Source organism: Littorina saxatilis, linkage group LG13 (assembly GCF_037325665.1).
Source record: "Littorina saxatilis isolate snail1 linkage group LG13, US_GU_Lsax_2.0, whole genome shotgun sequence".
Classification (NCBI taxonomy): domain Eukaryota; kingdom Metazoa; phylum Mollusca; class Gastropoda; order Littorinimorpha; family Littorinidae; genus Littorina; species Littorina saxatilis.
In genome coordinates, this window is record NC_090257.1 from 13,658,188 (window position 1) to 13,680,121 (window position 21,934).

At 42.4% G+C, this 21,934-nt stretch overlaps 1 protein-coding gene and 1 long non-coding RNA gene across 2 annotated transcripts; both read left to right on the forward strand.

Annotated features, from left to right (window-relative positions):
- Window positions 1-9,863: 9,863 nt before the first annotated feature.
- LOC138983664 (uncharacterized) lies at window positions 9,864-11,638 on the forward strand. The gene is made up of 2 exons (XR_011461220.1): window positions 9,864-10,133; window positions 10,571-11,638. It is a non-coding gene; the product is annotated as an uncharacterized lncRNA (long non-coding RNA).
- Window positions 11,639-12,247: 609 nt separating this feature from the next.
- On the forward strand, window positions 12,248-20,853 carry LOC138983663 (uncharacterized). The gene is made up of 2 exons (XM_070356944.1): window positions 12,248-12,258; window positions 15,662-20,853. Exon 2 carries the CDS (start codon window positions 16,379-16,381, stop codon window positions 17,543-17,545), a length of 1,167 nt encoding a protein of 388 aa, XP_070213045.1. The 5' UTR covers window positions 12,248-12,258; window positions 15,662-16,378; the 3' UTR covers window positions 17,546-20,853.
- The last annotated feature ends 1,081 nt before the right edge of the window (window positions 20,854-21,934 follow it).

A 21,934-nucleotide genomic window follows, 5' to 3' on the forward strand; every position in this document is an offset into this window, starting at 1 on the left:
CTTCTCTGCCTGACAATCTCATCCAAACCAACCGTTGACAAAACATTTCCAACAACATCAACATTTGAAAAAAACATGGCCGATTATGAATAATTGTCCGTTAAATCGGTGCCGGTAAAGCGTGTTCCCACTGAGTCGATCAAAAAGATGGCTGGTCGTTTTGCAATCGGCAGATCAGAGAAATAATGGCGTACTGAATAGCACCAAGAAAAGCGAGGTGCCCTTGTCTGTCCAGCTGTCGCTCTGATGAGATTCACATCCATACGTATGCAAGGACTCGCAACAAAGAGCACATTTGCATGAGTTAACATACGTACGCAGAAAGAGCTGCACTGACTAGCAGTGTATAGTACGTCCCTCGCGAATAATGCCAGAGCCGAGCCTCCCTCGCCCAGCCTTCCCTTTCACATTTTACCTGAAAGATATCATAGTAATGAAGACACCATTTTGAAGAAGTGTTCTGGTGAATTTAACCACAAAATTCAAGACTTCGCATATCGATTTTGGGATTACCCTTCTGTTCGAGCGGCGGTCACGTGATGTCTCTTTGATCCGAAAGGTGTGGCAGACAGTCAAGTGGACGGCCTTAAATGGCATAATACGGAGCACATTTGGTTACGGAGAAATTTGAATCATTCTCTCTCTGGCACAGGTCTGGGAACACACTCTCACATTGGTCTGGATCCATCATTCACTGTGACACACACACACACACACACACACACACACACACACACACACACACACACACACACACACACACACGATAGTTCTGGAGACATCATTTCACTGTTGCACTGGTCGGCTGGCACCACCCATTCTCGATCGCATTTTGGCACCGGTGTTGGTACGTACCCCCATTGTCAACGCACCGGACTGGCACCATCATTCTCACTCTGGCACCATCATTTTTAATCCTGCACCGGTTTGGCGCCGGCACTCTCAATCTTACGCAGGTCTGGCACCACTCACTGGCACTCTGCTCACTATGGCATATCATTCACACTCCGACACTGGTCAGTGGATCCTCCATTATCACTCCACATCCACACCCACCGCGGATACTCACACCGACGAACTAACACATGCACATGACGCTGGTACAGACTGGTCTTTCAGCAGTCGGGACACACACGCACAGACACGCAAAGTGGGATTCGAACCCACGACTTGGGAGGACAGTGTTTGAATACTGTCGCCTGAGCTTATCATAGTTCCCGCGGCCACTCTGCTCGCTTGAAAGTCTGGAGAAAAAAAGTAAATATAAAGTTTCAACTGAGCGAATGTCAGTTCACTAAAGAAAGAAAAATAAAACATGGATCAAAACCGTGGACAGTACAGAGCGAGTTTTACATTTATTTCAATGCCCTTGCTTCCTGTGCAAAAAGATTGGCAGGCATAGAGATGGCTGTTGAAGTGGATTTTTCTAGTCCCTTTTTCGCTATTCGGGGCCGATTAAACTGTTGATTTCTGTAACGATGTCATCTTGGCACCGTGGTCATATAACCCCCTTGATATATATATAGCCTAATCAACACTGAAATGTTGTTTCCTGGTAAAATTAAAGAAGTGAAATTATTTCAGGACGAAAAGCATGTCAGTTTCTTGCATGTGAAGAAAATTGGTGGTGAAATTTAATAGATTTCACACAAAAAAATCGAAAACGTGTACCGAGTGGTTACGTCCCTTGAATGAGAAGGAAAACATTTTAGGATGAATCAAATTTCTAAGTTAAATACAAACAAGTCGCGTAAGGCGAAATTACTACATTTAGTCAAGCTGTGGAACTCACAAAATGAAACTGAACGCGCTGCATTTTTTCACAATGGCCGTAGTCCGCCGCTCGTGCAAAACGCAGTGAAGTCGACGAGCCTGTTTAGCGCGGAAGTGGTTGCGCTGTGCTGCATAGCACGCTTTTCTGTACCTCTCTTCGTTTTAACTTTCTGAGCGTGTTTTTAATCCAAACATATCATATCTATATGTTTTTGGAATCAGGAACCGACAAGGAATAAGATAAAATTGTTTTTAAATCGATTTCGGACATTTTATTTTAATCATGACTTTTATATTTTTAATTTTCAGAACTTGTTTTTAATCCAAATATAACATATTTATATGTTTTTAAAATCAGAAAACGATAAAAAATAAGATGAACGTAATTTTGGATCGTTTTATAACAAAAAACATTTAATTACAATTTTCAGAATTTTAATGACCAAAGTCGTTAATTAATTTTTAAGCCTCCAAGCTGAAATGCAATACCAAAGTCTGGCCTTCGTCGAAGATTGCTTGGCCAAAATTTCAATCAATTTGATTAAAAAATGAGGGTGTGACAGTGCCGACTCAACTTTTACAAAAAGCCGGATATGACGTCATCAAAGGTATTTATCGAAAAAAAATTAAAAAAATGTCTGGGGATATCATACCCAGGAACTCTCATGTAAAATTTCATAAAGATCGGTCCAGTAGTTTACTCTGAATCGCTCTACACACACACACACACACACACACACACACACACACACACACACACACACACACACACACACACACACCACGACCCTCGTCTCGATTCCCCCTCTATGTTAAAACATTTAGTCAAAACTTGACTAAATGTGACCCTCCACCACGGAATGAGTCGCATGTCACCGTTGCATGATTTTCATATTTTTTACATTTTTCTAAATAGTTTTTTATGCTCTATCCAGTGGTGAAAACCGTTTTAGAAAAGAGCAAAAACTGTTTGAGTTATAAGCCTGTGACTAAGGTGACCCTCACACTGTTACCAGACACTCCCCGGACTTTTATTAAGCCTAGCGCAGAACCGTGCGAGGTGACATGCGACTCATTTCGTGGTGGAGGGTCACAAATGTAAAATATGGTTGGACAAATTTGGCTCCATGAATGTAAGGTACCCAAGGTCGCTCATCAGTACTATCGAAGGGTGGTTTTTTTGTTCAGTGTGGAGTTTATACAAGATCAACGAGGCCGAGAATCGTAATATGGCCAAGATGTCATCGTCACACCGGATTTACAATGAGACAACGGGCGCCTCATTTTTGGCGCTAGACCTAACTTATAAAATCAGGGGCCCAGGTAGCTCAGGTGGTAGAGCACTGGACTTGTGATCGAGAGGTCGCTGGTTCGAATCCGGGCCGGTGTAACACGAGAAAATTACTCCCACGAGATTTTTACTCCGGAGTAAACATTTCGTACGAAAAAGTTACTCCCTTTACGAAAAAAGCACTCCCCCATTGCACGAGAAAATTACTCCCCAAGACAGGTGAGTTCCGAGTAAACATTTCGTACAAAAATGTTACTCCCCTGACGAATAAATAACGAATAAATTACTTCACTCCAACACGAGCAATTTAACTTCCCATGCCAGGTGTACGAAATTTTTACTCCCTTGTCCCCTGTTAGTCTTGGTGGTGGAAGGGGTTGAAGGAGGGTAGCGCGATATTCGTTTGCGCGAGATCACTTATTGGCATTATCCCTTCGCCCGCATCCCATTTTTGCGTGCGAGATTTTTACTGGAAGTAAAAACAAGTCGCGTAAGGCGAAAATACAATATTTAGTCAAGTAGCTGTCGAACTCACAGAATGAAACTGAACGCAATGCAACGCAGCAAGACCGTATACTCGTTGTCCACCGCTCACGGCATAGGCAGTGAAATTGACAAGAAGAGCGGGGTAGTGGTTACGCTATGCTGCATAGCACGCTTTTCTGTACCTCTCTTCGTTTTAACTTTCTGAGCGTGTTTTTAATCCAAACATATCATATCTATATGTTTTTGGAATCAGGAACCGACAAGGAATAAGATGAAACTGTTTTTAAATTGATTTGGACAATTTAATTTTGATAATAATTTTTATATATTTAATTTTCAGAGCTTGTTTTTAATCCAAATATAACATATTTATATGTTTTTGGAATCAGCAAATGATGGAGAATAAGATAAACGTAAATTTGGATCGTTTTATAAATTTTTATTTTTTTTTACAATTTTCAGATATTTAATGACCAAAGTCATTAATTAATTTTTAAGCCACCAAGCTGAAATGCAATACCGAAGTCCGGGCTTCGTCGAAGATTAATTGACCAAAATTTCAACCAATTTGGTTGAAAAATGAGGGCGTGACAGTGCCGCCTCAACTTTCACGAAAAGCCGGATATGACGTCATCAAAGACATTTATCAAAAAAATGAAAAAAACGTTCGGGGATTTCATACCCAGGAACTCTCATGTCAAATTTCATAAAGATCGGTCCAGTAGTTTAGTCTGAATCGCTCTACACACACACACACACACACACACGCACAGACAGACAGACACACATACACCACGACCCTCGTTTCGATTCCCCCTCGATGTTAAAATATTTAGTCAAAACTTGACTAAATATAAAAATGGGGAGTAAAAATTTCGTGGAGGGAGTAATTTTTTCGTGCCTTGGGGAGTTCTTTTCTCGTACGAAAAGTGTACTCGGGAGTAAGAATTTCGTGTTACACCGGGACGGACACGGGTCAACTTTATGTGCAGACCCAGAGACGGTATCCATCTCAAACCCCCGTGTCACCACAATGGCACGTTAAAGATCTTGGTCATTCTACCATAAGTGCAGATGGCTGATACCACCTAAACACGCATACATCAAAAAGCCGTGAGGGCGTAAAACTCGAATCGTATAAACCAATTCATGTCCAATATAGGCAATTAAGACCTGACGGACAATAAGCCTCTTAAAATTTACTTATAAAATCTCAATAATAAATTGACAGCTTGTTACACAAACATTCTTAAAGGCATAATGCGCGATCCCGTAAACCATCACAGATACTCAACTGTCAGGCTTTCACACACAGTACAAACACCCTTCCATTTGAACGCTCACCAAAAGGGAAAATCCTAGGTGCCCCTACGTAAAGAGCGAGCAATTTTCAAAGAATTAATATTGCGGATTGTCTCAGTAGACAATCGGACCGTGGTGCGTTTTGGTGCTAGACCTAACTTTTAAAATCTAAATAATAAATTGACAGCTTGTAACACAAACATTCTTAAATCATAAAAGAATTCTTTTTTCATCAAGACAAGATCAGTACAATTCAAAGTTTTTAAAGTTTGAAAAAAGAAACGCCCGGAAGCAGGGTCACGCAAGGTCGTGGTTCTCGTAGCAGACGACGGTTTATGCCTATCGCCAGTTCCTCTGAACAGTCAAAAGCCATCGCGCGAGTTCTTGTGAACCACAGCCGTTTGTTTCGTGCATAGTCAGAGGTACATAATAACGTCCTATTGCAGATAACCTCACAGCGAGTTGCATTCAAATTACTAACTGAAAAAGGGAAACTTGATCACACGGGTTCACGATGGCTCAGGGGTAAGATAAACCACGCAGAAATACATTCTTTGAAAATTGCTCGCTCTTTACGGAGGGCACCTAGGATGTTCTCAAGCGGTGAGTGTTTGAATGAAAGGGTGTTTGTACTGTGTGTAAAAGCCTGACAGTATCTGTGATGGTTTACGGGAGGCTTACTGTGCCTTTAAATCATCAAAGAATTCTTTTTTCATCAAGACAAGATCAGTACAATTCGAAGTTTTGAAAGTTTGAAAAAAGGTTTCCCGGAAGCGTGTCACACAAGGTCGTGTTTCCCGTAGCAGACGAATGTTCTGCATATAGCGCTTTCTTCAAGTGTTTGAAGCCGCCGCCGATAAGTTCGTCAGTGTGACTCGCAGCCGTTTGTTGCGTTTTAGATTCAGAGGTACATAATAACGTGCTATTGCAGATACAGCGAGTCGCATTGAAATCACAAACTGACGACTGAATTGTGAAAAAAAGGAAAGTGGATCACACGGGTTCACGATGGCTCAGGAGTTAGATAAACCACGAAAACTGGTGTGGTTTACGCGAGCTAAATAGCCATTTAAACGAACTGTGTCATTTAATGCTATTAAATCCTGACCCTGATTTTCAAGCGCAGTCCACACCAAGGAACTGGCCTACAAGTCCCTAGTGCGATCTTTGCTGGAGTACGCATGCACGGCCTGGGACCCCTCCTCGCAGAAGAACATCGCCAAGATCGAAGCCGTCCAGCGCAGGGCAGCGCGCTACGTTCCCCACCGACATCGCAACACCTCAAGTGTCGGAGAGATGCTGCAGACCCTTCAGTGGCCCTCTCTTGAGCAACGCAGACGGACGTCCGTCCAGACTGTGCATGCTGTACAAGATCACCAACAACCTCATCAATGTCAACTGCGACGAGCTCAAACACCTCCCCAGCAGAACAAGAAGAAGCTCAAGAACCAACACCAGAGCCTTCACTGAACAGGATCCCAAGCAAGACCGATGCCAGACTGAACAGCTTCCTCCCAAGAACCATCAGGGAGTGGAACGAGCTTCCAGAGGACGTTTTCAGCGCGGCGACAGCAGCCGCCTTCACTTCCAGAGCATCCCACCACCGCCAGCACCTGTTGTGACAAAACCCCAACTAACCCTAGGCCACCAGTAAGTAGGGTCGATGAAGGCTAGGGCAGTAGGCTACCGGTAGTAGGGGTTTTAACCCCTGCAACATCTTGAACACACGGCCAGTACCGTGTAACTGGCCTTGACACGGAACGATCCAAGGGGGGCAATCTCAGTCATCTGAAAGAGGGAAATCCAAACGCAATCCGCCTTGTTCGATTTTAAGGGCTTGGACGATAGAGAAAAATAAGAAAAGCAAAAGCTGGAGTCCAGTCTGGACGAAACTGCTATCAAGAACGCAGAATTGATTTTTTCTGAGGTTTTTTTTTTTAGCCGTAAGCGCCATTTCTCATTTCGAATTTTCTCAAAACTGCTGTTCACAATGCGGCCGCAGTGAAACCAACAAAGGGGCCTCACTCTGGAAGAGTTTCCTGCTCCGATAAACATGGCGCTTACGGCTAAAAAAAACTCAGAAAAAATCAATTCTGCGTTCTTGATAGCAGTTTCGTCCAGACTGGACTCCAGCTTTTGCTTTTCTTATTTTTCTCTATCGTCCAAGCCCTTAAAATCGAACAAGGCGGATTGCGTTTGGATTTCCCTCTTTCAGATGACTGAGATTGCCCCCCTTGGATCGTTCCGTGTCAAGGCCAGTTACACGGTACTGGCCGTGTGTTCAAGATGCCCCTGCAACCGCTACGGCCGCCGGCTTGGCCTAGCCCGGCCGAGACTTGAAAATGCTGTGTGGTCTGCCCTTTTCCTGCAAAATTAGTAGTTTCTTTCTTTTCTTTCTTCTTTATTTTTTTAACATTTTGTTAATCTTTTCCTTGCAACCCTCCAAAGCACCATTAATAGTCAGAACGTTGACCCTGGGCGTCTGATGGAAGAAGAAGAAGTCACAGTGCTGGAGCAATGTTATAATTAAAGGCACAGTAAGCCTCCCGTAAACCATCACAGATACGGTCAGGCTTTTACACACAGTACAAACACCCTTTCATTTAAACACTCACCGATTGAGAACATCCTAGGTGCCCTCCGTAAAGAGCGAACAATTTTCAAAGAATTTATTTCTGCGTGAGCCATCGTGAACCCGTGTGATCCAGTTTCCATTTTTCACAATGTAGTCGTCAGTTAGTCATTTGAATGCGACTCGATGTGAGCTTATCTACAATAGCACGTTTTTATGTACGAAACAAACGGCTGTGGTTCACAAGAACTCTAGCGATGGCTTTTGACTGTTGAGAGGAACGGCGATATGCGGCATAAACCGTCGTCTTGCGTGACCCTGCTTCCGGGCTTTTCTTTTTTCAAACTTTCACAACTTCGAATTGTACTGATCTTGTCTTGATGAAAAAAGAATTCTTTTGTATAAATGTTTGTGTAACAAGCTGTCAATTTATTATTTAGATTTTAAAAGTTAGGTCTGGCGCAAAACCACGGTCCAAAAACATTCTGATAATCATCGATCCACGGCTATGGCCAGTTTACATCGATAGAATGAGACCCGAAGGGAAGTAACTCATTTTTGACCTGAGTTCAGGATGGGTCCAAAAAGTGTTCGAGACAATCTGCAAAACTTGTTAATTCTTTAAAAATTGCTCGCTCTTCACGTGGCACCTAGGATGTTCCCGTTTGGTGAGCGTTCAAATGGAAGGGTGTTTGTACTGTGTGTAAAAGCCGGCCTGACAGTATCTGTGATGGTTTACGGGAGGCTTACTGTCCGGGCGTGATTTCCGGTATTGAATATTCATAACAGCCGTCCAGCACCAAAACGAGGCGCCAGTGTTGTAGAGGACCATAGATATCCCTTGACAGGATCGCCAACTCTGCGCGCGCGCCAACGCTGGCCCTGTTTCGAACTCCCGTCTGCGGCTGCGAGAGGTTTTGACAGTAACTTTACTTCCGGTGCAGTCTTTCAACACATGGAGAAGAAGGAGAATTTCGAAGGGGAGGTGGAGTTTGTGGCTGAGGTATGTGAAAAGCAAACAAAGCAATACAAAAAGATCATTGCTGATGATTGAAATGAGTCATGTGAATCAACAATAAAGATTCATTGTGGACGGCACGTCATTATTTTTGTTTTTAACACTTGAAACGCGAGAGCATCTGACACACTGGTAAATCCGAAGCTGTGCACGCAAGCTGATCAGCAGATCGTTTTTCTGCAGAATTCTCGCTCACATCGGCCACTATTTTAGCTCAGCGAACCGACAAATTTGCAACAGAACAATTTTTGAATGTTAGAAATTCGGCTGTAGATTTATAGATACCCTTTCTATTCCGTGGTTGTTGTTTTTTCAGGGGGAAAGTACCGACATCTCAATCGCTGAAAAGATGACAGCATCACCACAAAAGAAACTCCAAGAATTGCCAAAAGTAAGTAAAAATATTGACAGATCTATGTAAAAGACTATGAAAATTTAGAACTGGAACAACAGATATTCAAGAAATAACCGATAGGTAGGGGCTACTGTTACGCCTTTTTCAAGTCGTAATTCGACTCAGAAATTCTATAGTTACGGCATGACGTCATTTTACTGTCGTAACCCGCTCACTGCAGGCTTCGGTTACACCTTTTCCACGAGTTGTAGAGTGACTCGGCCAGACTTTGATTACGGCGCGGCGTGATCCTACCCGGACATTCTCTAGTTACGACATGACGCTATTTTACTGTCGTAGCCTACTGTAACCCGTGACCATTTTGAAGGGTAGGCCACTCACCTGCACGTTATCATTTTTTTGTATAACGATTTGTGCAATAATGCATCCTTTGAACACTTCCATGCCAAGTGATAAAAATATCTGTATTCTAGCAAAGGAACTGCTCCTGCAAAGGGTATAGTACCTAGTAAACGCCCACCCCTAACTTTTGGGCAAAACTGGTGCATAGGGGGGGGGGGGGGGGGGTGGGTGGGTGGGAGTATAGGGGAAGGGCTCCTAATATGGACCACTTTTTGTTTCATGCTGATAACTAGCTTGGTTGTTTTTTTGCGAAGACGTTTCATTTTGTGTTTGGTAGTCGTTGCACCTGCAGGGTTCGCGACGACCGAACGTAGAGCTGGACGAACACGTTCGTTTCAAAGTCCGAGATAACTTTTTGCAACCTGTCGACGGACTCGAACGTACTTCCTACTGTCAAAACTGCTTCGCTGTGAAGTCCGCTATCCATGACTAAAGTAAACCGGCCTGCATACGGGTAGAAACGCACAACCACTACTAATGAACTGTTAAACACGTCTGTCCTCACTCGACCCACGCTTTAAAATGGCCGCCCAAACCGGATCAAACCGGAAGCAGAGCGCGGCCCTGGCGGGGAAATGCTTTGTGGCGTAATCAAAGCAAAGAAGCGAAAAGTTACGGGCGGCGTAAGTGTAGCCACTGCGTAACCGATAAGTGATATATTATAACTGAACCATTGATTGATTTGAATGTACATCATGCATGGAAGTTAAAAATGGTGCAGGAACTGAAGTCAGATCAACACATCAAAAAGATCAGTGCAATATATTTGTTTTCTTTCCCCTCCAGCATATGCTTGATGTCTTCTGTTGTTTTTAAATTCATTGTCACTTCTAAATTGCATGCTTTATTGCAGAACGCTTGTGCATCTATCAAGAATGACAACTGCCTTTCACCGGAGCTCAGAGGGCTTGTCGACCAATTCAGTAATTGAAAAGTAAGTTTTTGAGTAAGGCGATATAAAAAAATCAGCTTGCAAATTCCCAGTACCTAAAAGATAACTTTCATTCATAGTTTTCGAGCAAAAATACTGCTTCGTTGCACAGAGAGGCTACTGTTTACAAATATTTTAGGTACATGCCTGCCACTACAATATTTCATGTGTTTTTTAGGATCATTGATAGCACATGTCATAGTTGAAAGACATGATAAGGATTCATGAAAGTGGTTTGTCAACACGTTCTATAACGACAAATGGAATACAAAATTTAATATGTTCACATCCATTCATGTAAAGTGTAGTTTTGGGTTGTTGTCGTGTGTTGTTGGTTTTGATTGTGTGCATGCATCTACATCTTCAGTTTCACTCTTGGGTTGATTTCTGCTATATTTGTGTGTTGTTTTATTTATAATATTTTATTTTCTGTGTTTTAGGTGCAGATCTGGAAGAGAAACTTCTGCTTCTTCATGACTGCCTAGTTCCCTGAGGCAAGGTTGGGAATGCTGCCAAGAAGGCCTGGGCCAGGTACTACTCTGCTTTTTCAACCCAGCATTCAGGCATTACTGAGTTGACAGTATCCCCTGCAGTTTCAGCCTGGATTGCCTTGAACATGTTTATACTGTTGGTGTCTTAAAGGCCTATGAAGAAAAACTAGGGAACCAGTAAGTGCATTAGAAATAAAAAAGGATGAAGAGGACAATGCAAAGTATGTTGGAGGATGTGTTGCCAAAAAGCTAAAACAGAGAGTTTGGTGTCTCCAAAAGAGTGCGTACAGAGATGAGAAATTGCAGTGTTTGGAAGCCCTGACTTGCGCACCTGAATCCTACAGTGAAAAGAGTGAAACCACCCCTGACATGACAAGCATGCTGAACAAGGGCAAACTGACCTTTGTCAAGCCCAATGTATTGCAGATGTGTCTGTCCATGCAACACAAAGCAGAAATCTTAAACAGAATGAGGCAAAGCGTTGATGATATCAAATAACCAAAGGGAAGTAATTGCTCTTTATTCATACGACATGACTGTGTAATAGAGTAAGCGAGAGTTGTACAAAACCTTTTCTCCTGGCACCTGAGAGAATAACAAGCATTGAAATATACAAGCGACTTTCATCCTCTCGTGCCAGGAGAAAAGGTTCCGTACAACTCTCGCTTAATCTATTACACATGTCGTATGCATAAAGAGCGATTACTTCCCTTTGGTGATTTGATGTCCATGGAACATATTTTCTGGGAAACCTGTGCATCAACACACAGGCAAAAGCAGATGACTTTATTGAACCATGCAGGAACAGTGATGCTGTTCCGGTGTGTTTTTATGACACTTTGTATTCATTTGATCTTTCACAAGCTGTTCAAGAAGACACTTTGCAAAATGTTCTGGTTTTTTTTAAAATAAGACTCCACCACAAAGTGAAGACAATGATGGACAAAATGAAATGTACATGGAAAGAAAAGACTGAGGAAAAAGCTGAAAACATACAATGTTGGACAAAATGAAATGCACATGGAAAGAAAGGAGTTTGAGGAAAAAGCTGAAAACATACAATGTTGAGAACAATCAGGAAGGATCTCTGTAGTGTGTTGTGTATGATCTTTCTTCATGCAGTACAAACTATCCTATCTGATCAAGTGCATGTACATTGAATTTGAACTTCTTGATTGTTGTCTTAGGTGTCGATTTTTTGTGTTAAAATCTGCTGTCGTTAAAATGTACTTCTCTTCCTATTTGGTTCAGTATTGTATCACATGGCTTGTTCAGTGCCTGTTCTGTATTTTCATGAGTCCATGTAAATTTAAGTCTGCAACATGAAAAATTTAAACATATTCATTTTGCTATGGTTCAAACCTAATTCCTTTATGTACTTGTTCAAAATATAATTTTGACAGCGATATATTTTGCAAACAGTTTTCATTTCAAAATCAATTGTCAGCCACTTAATAAATGTCTTGCATCGATGCGTCTGATTGTTTTTATGTTGACCACTATGTACACTGGAATTTGCTTTGCTTTCCTAATAGAACATGTTCAGTCGCATACCAGCAACACTTTGTTATAACCTTGAATGGTTGAAAACAACGTTAAACACCAAATAAAGAAAGAAAGAAAGAAAGCAACACTTTGTTAACGTTTGAATGGAATTATAAGTTGTATGAACTCAAATAGAGCATATGTATCTTTGGTCACAGTGACACTCACACACACCATAGTGACAATTAATGCAGGGCCGGACTAGGGCTACCGGGAGGGGGGGGTGGGGGGTGGGTTATGCAACCCCCCCTCCCCAACCTAAACATGTACCTCACTTATTTAAAAAAAATGTATTATTGTTTATTTTATGCCGTTTCATGCAAGGAGCGACCATTTTCCTATCTCAGAATATGACCTACCCTTCCCCTGACCCCCACAAGGGGCAGAGGAACATCCCCCTGGACCACCACTGGCAACCCCCCTCCCCCTCCTCTTTGCTTAGTCAGGCCCTGTAATGTACCAACATTCACTATCTCACTCAGTCTCAATTCGCACAATTTGACACAAGAAAGATTCCTATTCATACACATGCATATATTTAATCAATGAAGTAGATACATTCTCAAACAAAGTTTCAACATGTTGCACCCAAATTAAAGCATAAATTCTTGTGACATTTAATGTAATTAATTAATAAACGGGAATTAATCAATGCTTTAATTTGGGAGTTTGAAATTTGTCGCAATAATTTCTTGGTCAAGTTTATTTACATTCTCTGCTAAAGAGCTTTACAGTCAAATCCAATTTTCCACACCTAACCTATAAAACACAACATTCCAAATGAAAAAAATCAAAAAAATCATTCTCTTGGCTCAGAATTGGTGTTGATTAATTGTAACACAAAGCGATTTACTGAAAATGTTACTTGTCACTCACTTCAACACTGTCGCCAAGCCAGTCTAAACTGCAGCACGCTGCTTCAGGAGGGACTTTTTCCTTTACACTTTAAATCCAAACACCATCGGCTGCGTAGAAAAATCACTGAAAATGCTGACTCAAAGTCAAACCTTAACCAAGCTGGCCTCCAGGCTCCAGCACAACAACCTTAACCACCTGGTTCCCCTCGTTCTTCGCGAGGCACCACGACTCGGGAAGCTGCTGTACATCACGACACAGTTCTTCAAAGTTGTAGTTGCAACAACCTCTGGCAATTCTGGTGCGGGACGGAATGTCTGAAAAAAAGAACAATAAACCCTTAGTAAAACTAAATTTCTAGAGAAATAAGTCTAACTGTCCATACAAATAGCTGGATGATAGCTATTAATGGCAGTTGATAGACGTTTGAAGTTGAACGATTTGGTGGAGAATAGGTCGACAAGCTCTCTGAGCTCCGGTGAAAGGCAGTTGAAAGGCAGAAAGAACACGCGTTCTGCAATAAAGCATGCAATTTAGAAGTGACAATGAATTTAAAAACAACAGAAGACATCAAGCATATAGACTATATCAAAACAGAATTATGCAAGAGGGGAGAGAAAACAAATATATTGCACTGATCTTTTTGATGTGTTGATCTGACTTCAGTTCCTGCACCATTTTTAACTTCCATGCATGATGTACATTCAAATCAATCAATGGTTCAGTTATAATATATCACTTATCGGTTATTTCTTGAATATCTGTTGTTCCAGTTCTAAATTTTCATAGTCTTTTACATAGATCTGTCAATATTTTTACTTACTTTTGGCAATTCTTGGAGTTTCTTTTGTGGTGATGCTGTCATCTTTTCAGCGATTGAGATGTCGGTACTTTCCCCCTGAAAAAACAACAACCACGGAATAGAAAGGGTATCTATAAATCTACAGCCGAATTTCTAACATTCAAAAATTGTTCTGTTGCAAATTTGTCGGTTCGCTGAGCTAAAATAGTGGCCGATGTGAGCGAGAATTCTGCAGAAAAACGATCTGCTGATCAGCTTGCGTGCACAGCTTCGGATTTACCAGTGTGTCAGATGCTCTCGCGTTTCAAGTGTTAAAAACAAAAATAATGACGTGCCGTCCACAATGAATCTTTATTGTTGATTCACATGACTCATTTCAATCATCAGCAATGATCTTTTTGTATTGCTTTGTTTGCTTTTCACATACCTCAGCCACAAACTCCACCTCCCCTTCGAAATTCTCCTTCTTCTCCATGTGTTGAAAGACTGCACCGGAAGTAAAGTTACTGTCAAAATCGTCTTTTCCGCTTTCCGCTACTTGGTGAGCGCGCGCAACGAGTTGGCGATCCCGTCAATACACATCTATGAGAGGACCAAGTCCACACCGTAATAAATTCTTTGGAAATTTCTCACGCTCGACAGAAAGCAGCCAGGATGTTCCCGTTCGGTGAGCGTCCCTGAAATGGAAGTATGCTTGTCAGTACTGTATGTAGACGCTCGGGGAGCTCTGTGATGGTTTACGGGAGGCTTACTGTGCCTTTAATAGTCAGAACGTTGACCCTGGGCGTCTGATGGAAGAAGAAGAAGAAGAACTGCTTTTTTCATGAGAAGATCAGTTTAAATCGTTGCTCTGTAAACCATTTGAGACAGACTGGGGCTTTAACATGGCGGCCTCAGTGTTTATAACTATGTATACTGTTACACACACTGCACACACACACACACACACTGTCAGTGACCGTGCACACACACTGACTGTCAGTCACATACACACCGTGACTGACACGCCGCGCACATACACACTGACACACATACGCACTGCACGCATGCGCGCGCGCACACACACACATACACACACACACACACACACGCACACACACATGTGCGCGCGCTTTCAGTCTGAAAATTCACAGGTTTTCAAGGAGAGCCTATTATCATATTCTGGTCCAGTGTGGTAAAACGTCATTTCCACAACCAAACTAAACAGCCAGGCAGCGGACAATACGACGTTTATTTCAAGTTTTTTTTTTCGCTTTTGAACTAATAATCGTGTTGTACGCAAGTTGAGTTTGAAGGAAAGATTAACCCCTTGATTGTACGAAACTTTTATGAAACAACTTTGCATTCCGTAATAATCACTTCCTGTTACTCGCCCATTTCCGTCCCCCTTGTTGGTAAGTGGATGATATGTGGACTTTTCTACGTTCTTGGTTCTGTTGCCGAATGCTTTTCAGTACTGGTTATTCGCAGCTGCACTTCCAGCTGTCTTTGTAGTCGCAACGAAAGATTTCAGTTCAGTTTTGTTCTCTCTGAAACTTACTTTATGCGGTCTTATTAATCTGAGGCACCTAGCACCATTTACTATTTAGGTTAGTACTAGTAGTAGTAGTCTAGTACTGCAGTAGTCAATATTATAGTACTGTGACAATCACTGAAATAAATTGGATCGATTGGCACGTATTCTGAACAAGTTTTTTTGGTCTAAATAATGTTGTGTGAGTTTTGTTTAATGTTAGGTTGTTTTTTTATTGCTTTTTGATCGCCTACTCGGCTATTGTTCAAAATGTTGTGAGAACCCACTATCCACAGGGTTGAGCTGGGACTATCACTATTACTAGGATTTTATCTCCCACAATTCCGAGAGGAATGGGTCACGTGAGATAGAACGCGGGAATACGTCACTGAACGAATGGTTTCCGTCCTGTGAAGACGTGTTGGTGCACTGTCTCTCTTGCTTTGCTTTCATTTTCCTCTAACCTTTCTCTATACAAGTTTTAGTTGTAGGTTAGTTGAAGTGTATTGACTATTTTGATTGTTTATCATTGTGTCAACTTGCAAGGTAAGGAAACAGTTTGGAGTTTTCGGTGTTTGTTGGTTTTTTGAACCGGGAACTTGTTGTTTCGCGTATGAATTTTATTCGTCGAAGCTAACACATGGAAATGTTAGGCGTCAGTCGGCGCGTTCATTGTTTTTGCAGGTGTGACCTAAGGTCAGTCGGAATTGTGACTTGTTTTGGTAGGATGACATATTATTTTGGCTACGGAAATGAAGTACACGTTTGCTGACACAGTCAGTCACGATTTGCTGACATAGTCAGTCACGATTTGCTGAAGCAGCCTCTTTGTTTTTTCAGCAGCTGTCTCGATTACAGCAATTACTATCGCCTGAGGCGAACTATGGGCCACAGAAGGTCCGCTGTGCTAAGGCTGGGCACTAGTCCATTGAAGATTTGAAAATCTTTGCAGTGGATTTTAAATTGTTTTCATACTGTAACGGGTGCGCTTGCTCGTCCGCAGGAATCAATATAACTTTTTCGTGTGGTTTTTGTTCGGAATATGGCGGACTCGGGAGGTGGTGAATGTGCTGCTGGCGGGAAGAAAACCGGCAAGAAACCGGCGAAAGCACAACCTTCTGAATTGATACCGTCAGAAAAGACGGGAGTTGATAAGTCTCTTTCAATAGAGAAGAGCTCGTCTGGCCCACGTGATTGTGAAGTTACTCTGAAAATGGACAACATTTTGGAGACAATGACTGCCTTGTCTGGCAGACTATCTGATTTGGAGAAAGTTGGTAAGCTTAATGCGACGCCTGGTGCTTCAACATCGCGTGGAACCGAGTCGCATGGAACCGAAAGCAGTTCGGCGCAAGAGTCGCAAGCGGATGGAGAAGACGGTGCTTCGGTTAGATTTGCTCATGAGCAGTTCGAAAATGAGTTTGATTCGGCTGAAGACACGGATGTTGCTTCGGACAATGATTTTGACGCAGGCATAGTAGTGGATACAGTTGGCGCGGGGATTCATCCATCTCTGGCAGATCGTTTTGAGGAAGGACTTCTTCTTCCATCAGATCGGGCACGTGTGCGAGACACTCTTCAGAACTATCCGCGGCCCAAAAATGTCACGTCGCTTCGAACGCCGACTCTCAATCGTGAAGTAGATGGCAAACTGTTAGACAAGTTCGCAAAGAAAAGAGACTCGAACCTGTCCTTTGTTCAGGAACAAGTAGGTTGTACGCTGAAAATTATCGCTCAGCTTATGTCCGACCTCAAAGAAAAACCAGCAAGTCGGAAGTTGAGTGAGCGTGACAGCTTTAGCAAACTGGCCGATGCGGCTCGACTTCTTATGGCTTCACACAAGGACCTGTCACAGGTGCGGCGCGAAGCACTCAGGCCGACACTTAGCCAAGACTGCAGGGCCTTATGCAATGCGCAACTAAATTTCAAACTGACGTCTAACGAGTTTTTGTTTGGGGAGGATCTAGCGAAAAGGGTCGACGATGCAGTGAAGAACAGGAAATTATCATCCACACTGTCACAGCCCCTTTCAAAAAACGCCACCAGAGGTCGTCAGTTCTACCAAGGGCGACCTCGACAACAGTTTCAGCAGAGACAACAGTACCAGCAGAGCAGAGGTGTCTCCAATCGACAGACAGGACACAAATTCTCTCCCAAGTTCCACTCCCAACAGAGCGGGATTCTCTCCAAGAAAACAAAACGGGATTAGAATCTGATATTTGTGCGCCAGCGGTTTCTATTTTTAGGGAACAGGTCAGTTCAAAATTTGTGAATACTCCTGAGAACTTTCATAGTGGAAAAGTTGCTGATCATTTGAATAGTTGGAGACAGTTAACCTCTGATAGATGGATCCTTCAGCAAGTCGCAGGAATTGAAATTGAATTTATGATCACTGGTGAACACATTCCAGACAGGAAAGAAATTAGATTTTCTTCTTCCGAGGATGAGCTAGTGGCTAATGAGGTAGCGAAGTTAGTGGAGAAACAGATTGTTCAAGAGGTGGATCAACGGCCAGATCAACTTTTATCCAGTATTTTCTTGCGTCAGAAAAAAGATGGTAGTCAAAGGGTGATTTTAAACCTAAAAAATTTGAATCAGACAATTGAAAAGATTCACTTCAAGATGGATACATTAAAAAACGCAGTGTCATTAATGAAAAAAGATTGGGTTTTTTTTTGCCTCAGTTGATCTAAAAGATGCATATTTCTCCATACGCATCGCTCACAAGTTCAGAAAATATTTCAGATTTCAGTTTCATGGCAAAACTTTTGAGTTCCTGGCTCTTCCACAGGGATATCGTGATTCTCCCCGCATTTTCACGAAACTACTAAAGCCTGTATTGGCCCACTTACGTTTATCTGGCCATACCCTTCTGATATACATTGATGATACCCTTTTGCAAGGAGACACTTTTGAAGAATGCCAGGCAGCAGTGTTAGATACATGTGCTTTGTTGGATCGTTTGGGCTTTACTGTGCATCCTGTGAAGTCAGTATTTACACCTACTCAATGCATTGAGTTTTTAGGGTTTCAGCTTGATTCTCAGAACATGTTAGTTTCTCTGACCCCCCGGACAATTGATAAAATTCGTACTAAGTGCGCTGATTTGGCTGGAAGAAAGAAATGTACAATTAGGCAGTTGGCTGAAGTTATCGGATATTTAGTGGCTGCCCAACCGGGTGTTTGGGTTGCACCTCTCTTTTTTAAACGATTAGAGATCGCAAAAAATGAAGCCCTTGCTGTTAGGAAAGGTGACTTTGATGCAGAACTTGTGGTTTCAGAACAAGTTCGTTCAGACCTTCTCTGGTGGATTGATAATGTAAAGCAATATCCTTCCCCTGTTAGCAGAGGCATACCTACTGTAATAGTAAAATCAGATGCTTCGAAAATAGGGTGGGGGGCGGAGTGTCAGGGTAGCACCACAGGTGGAATGTGGACCAAGGAAGAAGCTTTTGAACATATTAACTGTTTGGAACTTAAAGCAGCTTATTTTGCCTTGAAATCCCTTTGCAGGGGATTATGTCACTCTTACATTCAGTTACTTACAGACAATAGCACCACTGTTGCTTGTATTAATAACATGGGCAGCACAAAAGTTTTGTGCAACGACATTGCCAGAGACATTTGGTTGTGGTGCTTATCACATAGTAATTGTGTAACAGCAACACACTTACCGGGTTGCCTAAATATAGAGGCAGATGCAGAATCCCGTGTAGATAGACACAACATTGAATGGCATTTGGACACACAAGTGTTTGCAGAAGTCATCAATCGGTTTGGTCTCTGTGATGTAGACTTATTTGCTTCTCGTGTTAACGCACAGTTAAGAAAGTATGTTTCATGGAAACCTGACCCAGATGCATTTGCCATTGATGCATTTTCCTTAGACTGGTCATTGTTCAAGGCGTTCTGTTTTCCGCCTTTCAGTCTCATTCCAAGAGTGCTCCAAAGGATCGAAGTCTTAGAGGCGGAGTGTGTGCTGGTGGTGCCATTATGGACAACGCAAGTGTGGTTCACGAAACTGTTGCGTCTACTAGTAGAACTGCCGGTCCTGTTGCCCCGAAAAGAAAACTTACTCAGTCATCCACTGACAGGGGAGCACCATCCACTACTGAAGAAGATGAAACTAGTAGCATGTTCCTTGTCCGGACAGCCCTCCAGAAACGGGGAATTCAGGATGAAGCAACAGACATTATCATGTCAGCCTGGAGAGAGGGTACGAAGCGTAACTACGAGTCATATTTCAAACGCTGGCTTCAGCATTGCCTTGAACGGGATAGAGATCCCTTTTGTGCCTCTCCACATGAGTTAATAAGGTTTTTAACGAAACTGTTCCAAGAAGGCAAAGGATACAGCAGTTTGAACATGGCACGAAGCGCTGTTTCCGCATTGTCCCTTCAGGATAATTGTTCAGTGGGTTGTCATCCACTGGTGAAGAAGTTTTTGAAAGGAGCTTTCAACAGACGGCCAGCTTTGCCCCGTACTTGTGTGACCTGGGACGCTAATCTAGTGCTAAATTTTTTAAAAGAATGGTCACCGGCAAAATTTTTATCGCTGGCGCAATTGACGCTTAAAACTGTGCTGTTGTGCTTGTTGGTCTCTAGTCAAAGGGGACAGGCGATTTGGTTGATGGACTTGCGTAACATGAGTTGGACAAAGGAAGATGTGCGATGTAGGTTTGGGGATTTGCTCAAAACTTCTGGCCCAAACAAACATCAGAATGAAGTGGTATTTTGTGCTTTTCCGTCTGATTTGGCAATTTGTGTTGTACATTATTTGAAACAATATGTCAAAAGAACTCGTGCATTTAGAGGAACGGAAACGAGACTCTTTATCAGTTGGACAGCCCCTCACAAAGCGGTGTCGAGAGATACTATCCGTCGATGGACAAAGATTGGATTACAAAAAGCGGGTATTGACATGACAATATTTACGCCGCATTCAACTCGTTCCGCTGCATCTAGTAAAGCTGCAAGTAAAATTCCTCTGGCAACCATTCTGAAGACTGTTGGTTGGCGTCGGGCTAACACCTTCACAACTTTTTACAAGAAACCAGTGGACAGTGGGAGGAGTTTTGGACAGGCTGTTCTGTCATGAAGAATTGGGGTAGGTTTATATGTATTTCAATTCATCGACAGTGCTAGGGTGTAAATGTTGCAGACTTTAAAGTCTCACGTGACCCATTCCTCTCGGAATTGTGGGAGATAAAATTACATAATTATGACGAGCTTACCTGAGTAAGTGAAGTCTAATTGTGGTTTTATCGACCACAATGTAGAGAGGAAAGGGATTACGTGCCTCGCCCTAAGTTGTCTTCAGAGTTATACTGATAACCGTTTTCCCTCCCTATCCCTTTCCTCTCTCTTTCTCTTTTTTCTGCACCATTTACACGTCGTTAAACAGTGACGTATTCCCGCGTTCTATCTCACGTAATCCCTTTCCTCTCTACATTGTGGTCGATAAAACCACAATTAGACTTCACTTACTCAGGTAAGCTCGTCATAATTATGTAAATACATGGGAGAGTTGTGAACTAGCAGAAGCAACGTAGGAACCTACAGCATAGGACTAATAGTGTAATGAACAAATAGAACTCTTTTCATTGCTGATGACTCAAAAAACTTATCTGGTCTGAACCAAAAGCGACTGGCACAGACTCAATAGTTCAACAAAGTAATGTTTTTGAGTCACTTGAGAAAAAGTGACTCTATGTAATCAGTCAGTGTTAGTCTGTCCGGCCGTCCGGCCGGCCGTCCGTAGACACCACCTTAACGTTGGACTTTTCTCGGAAACTATCAAAGCGATCGGGCTCATATTTTGTTTAGTCGTGACCTCCAATGACCTCTACACTTTAACGATGGTTTCGTTGACCTTTGACCTTTTTCAAGGTCACAGGTCAGCGTCAAAGGAAAAATTAGACATTTTATATCTTTGACAAAGTTCATCGGATGTGATTGAAACTTTGTAGGATTATTCTTTACATCAAAGTATTTACATCTGTAGCCTTTTACGAACGTTATCAGAAAAACAAGGGAGATAACTAGCCTTTTCTGTTCGGCAACACACAACTTAACGTTGGGCTTTTCTCGGAAACTATAAAAGTGACCGGGCTCAAATTTTATGTGAACGTGACTCATTGTGTTGTGAATAGCAATTTCTTCCTGTCCATCTGATGCCTCATATAATATTCAGAACTGCGAAAGTGACTCGATCGAGCGTTTGCTCTTCTTGTTTTTATAGATCTGCGGTTTATTCTTGGACGTAAACAGTGTCAGTGCAAAGCATCAATTTATTATTACTTATTGATTTTCCTATTTTTTTTAAAAAACTTATTTGAGGCAAAATGATACTCACTCACTTACGGGTCATTCTCAGAGTCATGCCCATTGTCCAAAAGCTTGACAATGGCAATTGGCATAGACCTTGCAGGGATAGCCAAATCGTCCGCCCGGTCGCCAGTAAAACTATCCGCAACCGTCGTATGTGAACAAACAAGGGGGGACGCGGTCTCCCAGTCTGTCAGACAAAGCCTGCCTCATTCTGACGTGGTGCAACTCTCATTGCATCCTTCTTTCAGCCATTTACCTGAAGGGAAGTC